This window comes from Triticum dicoccoides, chromosome 1B, assembly GCF_002162155.2.
Source record: "Triticum dicoccoides isolate Atlit2015 ecotype Zavitan chromosome 1B, WEW_v2.0, whole genome shotgun sequence".
NCBI classification, from domain to species: Eukaryota; Viridiplantae; Streptophyta; class Magnoliopsida; order Poales; family Poaceae; genus Triticum; species Triticum dicoccoides.
The window spans coordinates 13,471,643-13,483,474 of NC_041381.1; the positions used below are offsets into that span (position 1 = coordinate 13,471,643).

General features: G+C 45.1%; 1 protein-coding gene across 1 annotated transcript; it reads right to left on the reverse strand.

Annotated features, from left to right (window-relative positions):
- Positions 1-3,514: 3,514 nt before the first annotated feature.
- LOC119299463 (probable thionin-2.3) lies at positions 3,515-5,054 on the reverse strand. The gene is made up of 3 exons (XM_037576693.1): positions 4,732-5,054; positions 4,005-4,064; positions 3,515-3,880 (listed from the first exon to the last, which is right to left on the reverse strand). Exons 1-3 carry the CDS (start codon positions 4,988-4,990, stop codon positions 3,780-3,782), a joined length of 420 nt encoding a protein of 139 aa, XP_037432590.1. The 5' UTR covers positions 4,991-5,054; the 3' UTR covers positions 3,515-3,779.
- Positions 5,055-11,832: the final 6,778 nt, after the last annotated feature.

Sequence of the window (11,832 nt, forward strand, 5' to 3'; positions counted from 1 at the left end):
AATTTAACCTTATTTGAACTAAAAAGCTGAGAGTTGGTGGCTTTTTCTTCAAACCATTAACATTGAGCCCCCACTCTATTTTCTTTCAAGATTCACCATTGCAAGAGACAGTTGTTGTTACGTCTTTCTACATAATTCCAAATTTTGATTTTGAGCAGTGTCCACCTTTGTCTTTTTCTTCTGTTCTAGGTTTTTTCTTTGGTTTAATTTTTCATATAGTTTTATTTGTGTCTTCTGTTCTAGTAATATTTGTTTTTTTTTACTATTTTTCAATTTTGTAGAATTCAGGCACATGTGCACTCATGTCTACCATTGTATTCTAGAATATCTCATTTTAGACAACATTAAGTAACTTGCGTGGGCCTAAGCATGAACCCGCAGTGGACGGAACATAAGGTAACATACGTGTGGGCGCATCACGTGTAGTGTGTGCCGACAGCCAACAATTGGCGGAGGTCCAGGGTGCATGATGAAAAGTGGGCACTGCCACCTCGTGTAACACGGGTCGACAACCTGCATTTGGTGCCACTGCCAACATGGTGAGGTCCAGCCACTACTACAAAATGGTACCACTGTATAATTTCTCCTGTTACTTAATTAGTACTCAGTTGTCCGTGGACTGTGAAGTAAGAGCAATCTATCTGAGTTACCATGTGGGCAGCCTCCGTAACGCATATGAAGTGCATTCCATATGCATTTGGAGGCTGGCTAAGCCATGTGCAAACTCAGAATTACCACAGTTATATTCTTCACAACTTTTTCCTATGTGGACCCGTTCTTTATTGGCTACAAGACCTCTTTGTTCCCCACGTCTACACTAGAAGCTTTTTCTTACTACATAACATGGATTTCGACGTCAACATGGATTACTACTAACATTATAACAATCATTGAAACTACGATTCTCTACTACTCCCTCTGTCCGGAAATACTTGTCGGAAGAATGAATGTATCTAGACGTATTTTAGTTTTAGATACATCCATTTATATCCATTTCTGTGACAAGTATTTCCGGACAGAGGGAGTACAATTTAAACTGCGGGCTCTTCCTTCCTTTGGAAGAGACCTTGAAGGCGGGGAGGCTTCAACTGCCGCGACTTCCGCAGTCACACGGTCGACAAGCGCATGTTCGTCCAGGACACGGGATAAGGACACAACTCCTAAGGCTGATGTGAACGCGTCATTGATTTCTATCCAGACGGCCGTCAGCATGCGTTCAAAATATGCGAGGGCGCAACCGACAGCTGATTCACTCTTACTGTGTGTGTCCACCTCGACCCACTGGGAGTACTCCCACTCCCTGTACTCTCTCAACGCCGTGTTGTTCGGTCTCGTCAAAAAGGTACGCGTGGAGGGCATGGTCGGGTGATGGGGGTTTATATATCGGTGAAAGGGTGCGATGGCAGGAAGCAGGGGCAGAATTGGTGCATGTGTGTGGGAATTTGGTAAAAACATGGCGGCAACCACTAATCTGCGATCTTCTCGGAGGAAAAGCGACTCTGCCGTTGGCAGTGACGAAAGTGGCAACCGTACATACGACATCGCCATTGACCGAGATATGTATGGGTGAGAGGAAGGGGCCGAGTTCAAACTTTCCTCCCTCCTGAGTGGTTACGGAATGAGGCCGCTCCATATGAGCGCCCCAGCCTCCAAATATGGTGGATGGGGGGCTTGGTTGGCAGCGCCTCCGTAAATTATGTAGGTTGAGCAGTGTATGATGACTCTTGTACAGCATCCTTCTCTTCCGCAATCGCTATACTATAGGTTTTCTTGCTAGTCGGACTGATATGGCGACTCTTATAGAGTTGCTCTTAGGGCATCTGCAACGCGGATACCCATATGCCCCCTATATGTTCACACCGGATGGTACACACACTATGAGAACTTCAACGTGGCCAACCATTTTGGGACGGACCAGTCCGGACGTCTGAAAACCCTTAGTCCGGCCCCAAAATGGGTTGGGAGGAGTCTTGATGAGTCCAGCCATTCACAACGCCGTTGCCCGTCAACCCAGAACCACCCAAAACCTAGTCGGGACCTGCACAATTACACAATCCGACCTCTCTCCTTTTCGCGCCCATCACGGACACTCGGCCAACTCCCGCCCCTATGCAGTCGCCCACGCCCTTTCCTCGCTTAGCCACCACTGCAATTAATCTGCTATATCTCAGCACCATGTTTGTCATCCCGTCAGGCATCTGCGTCGCTGAATATAGAGACTATGAAACGCCAAGATCGACTCATGAGGTCAAGAGAGAGGAAGAAGGTACATGCGGGCGGTGGGGCCACGAAGGCTCATGCCCCTCCTCCACAAGGTGCCGTACTACATTGCTACCTTGCAATACCATCAACTAGTCACCTAAAAATCATCGCAATACTTTGTCGCATCGTTCACCAGCGATTGGCTCTAGCATACACTGTCGACCTCAGCAGCGACTATGTATTCACCGAGTTGTCAACGCTTTCCAGTTGAGGTTCTGTCCAATGGGCTTCCCATGAGTGCTCGATCACTATTTGGCGGAATGCCCCACCGAAGCACGACGGTGGCGGGTGAGGAGGTGATGATGAATATGATCCACTATGATGGTAGCCACGAAGACGGGCAACTGGATGACACTGCTAGCTGTCGCCGGTTTCGAAGTCCCCATTGTTGCCCGATGTAGACACAAAGAAAAAGACGAGTTTGTCCTACTCGAACAAGGAGGACGAATTATTGTGTTTGGTGTTGTTAGGCGGCATGGATCAAAAGGCCTCAACATTTTGGCAGAGGATTCATGATTTGTACAACGGCGTTGTTTGACGAATTATTGTGTTTAGCTTGTATGTTTTGCTTTGTGTTGTTTTGTTCTATGTTGCAATGTTTTGAACATGTGATTGTATTGCTTTGCTACCCCGGACGCGCCTCGGCGTTGCATCACAAGAACGAGGGAAAGTAATTCACTATGCTACATTGTTGGTGAAAGTTGAATCGGAAGAGCAAGTGCAGGACATTGTCCATTCCTTCAAACTGCCAATGCAAAATGGGATGGTGTCGATGATCCAGCCATTGTGATGAGGTCGAGGGGGTAGAAATGGGAGAATGAGAAAGAGAGGTGAGAAGGGGCTGCGACCAGGATGACGGACAATTTGGAGGACATATTAGCGAAGGAGGAGGCATGAGCCAAATGCACCAAGCTCAAGGAGGAAAATAAGATGGAGAGGTTTAACATGTTCATAGAAATACCAAAGCAGAAGATGGAGCTTGATGAGAGGAAGCTTGCGGTCAGGAAATCATTCGACGAAAACAAAGTTGCCAACGTTTAAATGGATGTGAGTTGACAAAGTTGACGATGACAATGGAGCATAAGCTTTGCGTCCTGCAAGTTTATTGGCACATGTAGACATGGCTGAAACACTAACTGGCCGTCCATGATTTAATAATCTGTAAGTCAAAAGACCCTCGCGAACCACAAGATGGCTTACCCTGTCAAAAATAAAATAAAAAACAATGGCTCACTAGAATGAAACACTATAATAATTTGCAAATTAAACAAGATTTCATTAAAAGCATGAAGTCATCATGCCGTATGTCAAGGATACAACATAAACATTTAACAGGATGAACACTAAACATCCTCGCAGGAAGATGCATGGTACATCTCATGATATTATTGGAAGTACTAACATTGAAACACAAGTAACATTTGACATCTACTTGAACTGGATGTGATATCCAATTATTGAAGGCAGCATCAAAACTCCTAGGCAGGCTTTTGAGATGCAGCTCCTTGGCTAACTAGTTAAACATCACGGGCTGTTGCAACTTCGGCGTTATTCCTGGTGCATAGATCGTGGCATCCACCGGTGCATCGTTCCATTGCATCATCGGTACCTCCAGCAACTGATGAAGAAAATAATTTAATCAGGTGATACACATGCGAGTAAGGAGTTAATAGGTGCCACTTTTACTACAGTATGAGCGTTTTTTAGTGATTGACCAAGTAACAACCGATTGAGAATCTTACCAGATGCGGTTAATTTGTTGCACAAGGAAGTCCTGCACCCCAGCATGCAGTAGTTGACGGCTGTTTCCCGGTAGGCAGCAGCGTATATGCATGTAAATGTAACCAAGCAAAAATTAAACATATATCGATCCATCTATTGCACTACATATATTCAACTGGAGTTCACAAGCTAGTACTCGAGAACAAGTTCCATCGATCTCTTCTTCCTACCATGCACGATATAACAAGACAGAAATATTTTAACTGGAGTTGCAAACAATTGTTTATGTGAAACATAATTAATACCACTGTTTAAGAAATCTTCCGATTCACCGATTAATCTACCGATTTATCGCTAATCGTGGGGTGATCGATAGGATTATGCCTTATCTTTGCCGTTTATTGACAATGTTTGCAAAAACTATGTTTATTTATGTTTTGTGCACCTTGTTACGCAATAAGTACTATTTTCCTATTTTGTTTGTCATTATATGAGGATTCAAAGGCTAGAAATCATGGTAACACTTCTGTCAAATATTGTTTTGGTATGGAATATAGCGTATTTTAGTGTTGTGAACCTCATACTTGCAAAAAAATATCTGATTAATAGTCGACCGATAAAATCGATTAATCGGCCAATTTCCGATTAATCTCTAATCTCTAGCTGACCGAGAAGATAACAATAAGCGATATCCTCAAGATTGATTAATACGTATGACGAAAAGTAAGGGTCGGTCATTTGACATACCTTGCAGTGCTGTCTCTATATCTATATAACCGGACTTGCATTCATATCCAGCGTCGTCTGATATGTAGCCAGCAGAAACACCGCAGCACTCTGAGACGGTGCTATCAGATTTGGCACGACAGTCAAAATAGGTAAGGACCGAGTCTAGATGACAACAACAATGGGATGCTTGCACTTGCTGGGTTTGCTCCATGGCAAGAAGACCCACAACTACGAGTATTAACGTCAAGGTCACATTGTTGCCTCTCATCATGACCATGTCGAAGTTCTTAAGTGTTGGTAGCCGAACGCAGATTTAAGGGGCAGGATTGAAGGAAGGGGGTCGAAGCGACTTATGTGAGAAGATGAACCAACGCTTCGCCAGCCACTATTTATAGGAGGTCTAGGGTGAGCTAGTTACCTCCTCCGCTCAATTATTTCACATGTGAGTGAAAACTGAGATTTACAGAGGGAGCATCTTCAGTGCTGCTGACCCATCCTTTGTGGGCACCATGCAGACATTGTCAGGCAACGACATGTCTTTCGGCATCTTCAAATTACATATGCATGTCTTCTTTCTCCTGTTCATCATCAATGAAAGTAGGACGCACCATCAGACAAGCACAAATTACTATGCACTTATACGCAAATTAAGGGGGAATTTCAGGAGAAAAGACTCAATGTCAATGAGAGTGGACTTTCTACTCTCAGGTGTAATCACACCGCTTATCCCAACCGTTGGCTAGGTGTTGTCCTGCATCGAGATCCGAACAGTGCTCTAGTGTGCTCAAGTGATTTGGATGGGACATATACAGTAATATGAGCTGGGTAAGGGCATGTCCATGATGGACTGATTACCTTTTCTGACACAGCTGGACGTGCATGGAGTTTCTGAGATAAAAAAACTCTTTCACAAAAAATATCCAAAAAAAAAAACGGTTGCATGTGGCAGCTCTCTCTCTCTTTCAGTCTTTGACTTTTGCACTCAAGTTCTGAATATTTTTTTACATGTTGCATACTCTCTTTGCGCTTTCTGACACGACCGGACATAGCCTTCTACACGCATATCAGCAGAAAACTGAGCGCTTAGATGTCAAAAACTTATTTCAAATACACAGTCACTCACTTGTCCGATGCATCCACAAAAAGCTCCATCTCCTAGACGATCTACAGTGACTGATGGAATGGCCTCTCTTGAGTCATTGAGCTGTCCAGTCTCCACCCACGTGACTACAGTAGCCTTGGTGCAGGACCTGTCGGGGACATGTACATGCCCTCTGAGCTACTGCATGCCTAGGGCCTATTAGATTAGCATAAAGGGACTGATCAACCAACAAGTCCTGCAAAATGCTCTGTGACGCGTCGGACCAGTGCACGAATCTCCCTGAGAATGAACCGATGAGATAAGGGGCGTGCACACACCTGAGAGTAGCCACACCTTTCCGAATGTTAATCATTGAAAGTAGGACGCACCATCAGATAAGCACAAACTAAGCTCTATGTATGCAGACCGGTGAGAAACGTATTCTTATTATATAGTGATTACGTTCACAAACACTCTCTCTCGGCAGCTCATAAGCTACGTACATCATCATCAGAGATGCAATTAATCGAAGAAAAGTAGCATCCTCCCTCCGTTAGAAAAACATCGTGGAGAAAAACTACAGCAGAGAGCAGCACACACAGCAGTCCGAACTTCCGAACTAATGACAAACGAGAGAGCATAATATCACCACGTCCGTAGATACCTTCCAAATATGAGCTAAAGCACTATCTTGAGCCATAGATAACTCAGGGAGGGCAGAAAACCTGTAATAGTCACTGAAAAGTGAGACAAATATGATTTGTCAACAATCACTCTCCTCTCTGCAAAACAATTATGATTTGTCAACAATTTCACTGCTGCGGTGACCCCTCCCAAAGAAATGACCCCTCCCTAAGAAAGGGAAAACAAATTCTTACTTGTGAGGGAAAACCTTGCTGTACTAAGTCAGTCTTCACTATCAGTTTGTTGCAGGTTAGAGCATCTCTAGCAGAGAAAATGTTTTTTTTTATATTCATGGTTTTGATTGTATATGCTCCAGATAGTGCAGAAGGAGGTGAAATAGTAATGACTGTCAATCATCCTTAACTTGGGAAATTTTGTTTTACATCCTTGTTGTATTTAGAGGTACAAAGTCTCAACCAAGCTGGTTGTCACTCATTGGGAATGACAGACTGTCCACTTGTACACACTACACAGATTCAGGAGACAAAACTTAATACTCTCTCTGATTCTAACCAATTGTCGCAGCTCTAGTACAACCAAGCTGCGACAATTAACTTGGATCAGAGAGAGTAGTAATCGATGAAAACTAGCATGCGCATATGCAGACAAACCAGTGAGACACTTATACTCATTGTATGGTGATTATCTTGTCAACTCTCTCTTAGCTACTCATCATAAGTTGCACCTTCAGAGATGCAACTAATCAAAGAAAAGTAGGACGCTCCCTCAGTAATTTAGAACAGAGAGCCTAAAATCATCTTGCGTATAATTGAGGGAAGGTAGAACCGATAATAACTCCCTCCTCAGCTTCGACTATTTCACATGCATGACTGAGAAGTGAGAATGGCTGAGGGAACATTGCTGTTCATCATCATTGTCCCATCTGCAAAACAATTAGTACTCATTGTTAGCTTTAATCTTGATGCATGTATCTGCATATTTAGTTTGCTTTTGCCATGCATGTAGGATAGGTTAGAGAGTAGCTAGTCCGGTGAAGTTTCATGCAGGCGCGCGAAGAAGATGAGATGTGAGGCTGCCGTGCGATGCGGCGAGGACGACAAGATGTCGATGTTGCTGTGCGATACGGCAACGCCGTGAGATACGGCACGACGCGATGGTGGCTGGAGCGTGATGGGCTGCAAGATCAAGTTGAGCCGGGTGATCCGGCAAGCTATTATCAGTAGCATGGGTACTGGCTGGGTAGGGGTTTGAGTCCGTGGCGGTTGCGGAGGCTGCCGAACATGGCCGTGCAAGTAGCCAGTGCTAGTTAGTTGTGTATGAGTTTGTTAGTCGCATGCAGTTTGCTGTTGAGGCCAAGTCATAGCTCTTGGAGAGATTTTAGGAGGAGATAAGGTCATAGAGATTAGTCGGTTGTGTGGTGCTAGTGCATGGAGAGTTTAGTGGAGTAGTGGGTCTAGGTAGTGGCGTGAGTTTTGCACCGTAAGTGCCAGCTTCTTCTGTATAAATGTGTTGCTTTGAGTAATGAAAACAGAGGCCGTGAGGGCTAGAGCAGAAACATGTAGCCACTGTATTCACCAAGGACGGAGCATCTCGGCAAAGCTAGCGGATGGTCTGTTCCTTGGTGCATGTGTGTGTGTAGTGTGCGTTCAGGTGTTCTTGAGAGAAACCATAGAAGAGAGAAGAGAGAGTTGTGCGAGGCAGCTCGAGGTAGAAGAAGAAGAGCGGCGCTGCGAGGAGGCGGCGCCAACACTCATCAATAATTTCACTGCTACGGTGTGCCCTCCTTCCTTGAAAATCATGTGGCCACCCCTGCCGTGCTGAGTGCTTCTGACTCCTCTTTTCTGGGCACCGTGAAGCTATTGTCAATCACCAACTTCAGTCAGCAACTTCAAATTCTTGTAAGTTCAAAATGAGATATCTCATGCGATGCAGAACAAAAATGAAAAAAAAAATCTTACATGTGAGGAAAAACCTTGTAGTACTATGAGTCAGGATTCATTATCAGTTTAATTGTTGCAGGTCAAAACATCGAACCAAATGGCTTATTCATGTTATGTATGTACGAAAACAATAATTTAATGTTGTTTTTTCTATCCAATTTGTGATGTTTGGCTGATGTGGATGCTCAAAACATGGGTATGCTACCCAAGAGCACAACATGAGCAAACTAACCGTGATGACTAATCAACCATAAGCATCCCCTACTTCGGAGAACCTTGTATTGTCTCCTTAAATTCCCTGATCTTCAACTTGGAACATGCATGAAATGGTACAAATTAGTATATGAGTTTTCCTTCGGTTCTTAAAGTTACTTAAAAAGGGTATCACCATATTACTCTGCAGTTCTGTATATGAGTATATTGATTTCGATACAAAAGACTATATTATCCTTTTTGAATGAAGGGGTACCTTCGAATCTCCACCTTTAGTCTACATCAAAACCCGTAAACTTTTCTAGGGGGAGAGAGGGTGTGGTGGTGGTGTACCGAAGCAAAGTTTAATTTGTTAATTTGAACCAGCATTGCGACAAGTTGTTCGTTGCTGACTCAACATGGTATGAGTGATCAAGGCATATGAGTTAAATAACTCAGACCTCATCGGTGACACCAAGCTTAATCTGATAGATTATGGTGTTCAAATGGTGCTCCTACCCTGTAGATTATGAGTTAAACCCTTTCTCTTAGCTTATCACAGAAGACAGTTATAGTACCAGGGGCGGACCTACGTTGATGGTAGTGGGGGCACCTGCCCCAACTCGATTTTTCCGTTTGCTAATACCTGATCTGAAGACAGGACCTGAATGCGTTAACCTCCATCACTTGTTTTGCTTATCCTTTTTTTGTTTTTTGTTTTTCGTTTTTTCTGTTTTCTATTTTTTGTTTTTCTGTTTTCTATTTTATTTTTCCTTCTTCCTCGTTCGATGTTTTTTAAATCCTTCCACATTTTTAAAAATTGATGAACTTTTTAAAAATTCAATGAAAATTTTCCTAATTCAATGAACTTTTTTCAAATTTGATAAACCTTTTTTTCCAAATCTGATGAACTTTTTTCAAGATTGATAAATTGTTCCTTCAAATTTGTGAACTTTTAAAAAAATTGATGAACTATTTTTTCAAACTCGATGGACTTTTTGTCAAAAATCGATGAACTTTTTTCAAAATCGATCAACTTTTTCCTAAAACTTAATGAATTGTTTTTCAAATTCAATGAATTTTTTCAAATCGAAGAACTTTTTTCAAATTTGATGAATGTTTTTGATTCTATGAACTTTTTCAAAATCCGATGAACTTTTTTCAAGAATGATGAATTTTTATTGTCAAATTTGTGAACTTTTTTCAAAATCGATGAACTATTTTTGGAACTCGATGAACTTTTTCCAAAATCATTGAACTTTTTTCAATACCGGTGAACTTTTTGCAAAACCGATGAACTTCTTTCGGAAACGATGAACTTTTTCATAATTCTTTCCAAAATCGGTGAACTTTTTTAAGTTTATGAACTTTATATTCAAAATGATGAACTATTTCTCCAAACTGACAAACTTTTTTGAAGTTTGTGAACTTTTGTCTCAAAATTGATGAACGTTATTAAAGCAAGTGGTATTAATCTACAATTCCCTCATTCTACAATTCCTTCATTCTATTTGAATTCAAAGTAAGCAAGCAAGCAGTATTAATCTAGGTTTTGTTTTTCAGATTTTTTTTGTTCGTCTGCAATTTCTAAGTTAGAAGCCGGAGTACTCTCAACCTTTCATCAAGTTATGTATATAGTTTACCTATTTGCGTTATTATGCTAGTTCAAATACTTTTCGGGGACATAAATTTTAGTATACAACTTCAAATGTATTACTCCCTCCGTTTCATAACAAGTGTCATAGTTTTAGTTCAATTATGAAAAAAATGGCTAGTCGGGTTGAGAGACTCCAATCCACTTCTGATAATCACCTTTCAACTTCATGATTCGTGATAATATGAAAATTTATTTATGGTTTCAGTTTTGGGCACTTAAATTGCAGGGAAGCTAATGCAGAGATTTTAGAAAGGATTGCGGAACAAAAATTCCTAAGAGCATCTCCAGTCGTTGGCCCCTCGGGAGGCGCTAAAAATCGCCCCCTGGGGGCGCACCGGCGCTAAACCGCGCGCTAGGGGCGTGATGTCCCCCAGTCGCGGCGCCCACGTTTTTTTGAAAATTTAAATTACGGCACAAACACGGCGCAAATTCAACCAAACTTCAGCGAGTTCGTTCATATTTCAAAATATTTTACAAAAAAGAAAAAAAACTACTAGGCTGCTCCACGCCGTCTCCCTCCCCGCTCCTCACCGCCCGCCGCCTGCCGCCCTTGCAGTTCTACATGCCGAGGAGGCTGTAGAACCGCGTGTAGTCGCCGCCGTCGTCATCGTCGTCGTCGTCATCGTCGCCGCCGCCTCTGCCGCGGCTGCCGTCCCTGCTACAACCCTCCCCCGGTTGGCGCGGCGGGGTGGACGGTCCGGGGGTGTCCTCGTCGTCGTCGCTGTCGAGGATCACGACGCCGTGCTCGTCCTCGCGCCCACGTTTGCGGGCGGCTATCTCCTCCAAGGCCCGGCGCTGCCGGACCATCTCGTCACGGAGGTAGTCGTCCCGCGCCCACTTTAAGGCCTCCTCGTCGGAGAAGCCGCGTCGGGCTATCTCCTCGTACTCCGCGGGGAGGCCGGGCTCCGGCTTGGGTGCGACAAGGACGAGGCGGCCAGAGGGGGGTGGAGTCACCGATGCGGACGCCGGAGCTGCGGGTGCGCCCGCTGACAGGCGTGTCCTGGGGTTCCGGCTTGACGGGGCGGAGGCAGGGAGAGCCGGACGAGCGGCCGGACGAGGAGGAGGACGCCCCGGGCTGCTCCATGCGCCTCGGCATCCAGGAACTCCCACGCCGGCGAGAGAAGGACGGGGGAGCAGGGTACTCGAGCCTCGGCGTGTTGCCGCCCTCGATGTACTCGAGGACGGCCTCCAGCGTGCGGCCGAGCACGCCCCACCATCGGCGCCGCCCCTCGGAGTTGAGCCTTCCGGAGGGCACGACGCCGTTCGTGGACTTGAGCTGTTCGGCGTGGCGGCGGCGGAAGTATGGCTCCCAGAGCGGGCTGTCGGGGACGTACCGCGGTCCTTCCCTCGCCGCCCGCGGCAAGGAGGCGCGGATACGCGCGATCTCCGCACGCCGCGCCGCCCGGGTGGGTGGTGGTGGCACCGGGACGCCGCCGGCGCTGATTCTCCACGCTCCGGGCACCAGCATGTCCGGCGGGACCGGGTACTCGGCCTCGAAGAGGAGCCGAGCTTCGTCCTCGTGAAGGTGGCGGCGACCGAAGCCGTTCGCCGCCGCGCCGTCGCCGGGGAAGCGCTCGGCCATGCTTCGAACTGGAGACATCGAG

Coding starts and splice junctions, on each gene's coding strand:
- LOC119299463 (XM_037576693.1), bottom strand. CDS start 4,990: ATGGTCATGATGAGAGGCAACAATGTGACCTTGACGTTAATACTCGTA. Junction 4,065..4,731: donor TATAGAGACAGCACTGCAAG/GTATGTCAAATG, acceptor ACCGGGAAACAG/CCGTCAACTACTGCATGCTG. Junction 3,881..4,004: donor CAACAAATTAACCGCATCTG/GTAAGATTCTCA, acceptor TTTCTTCATCAG/TTGCTGGAGGTACCGATGAT.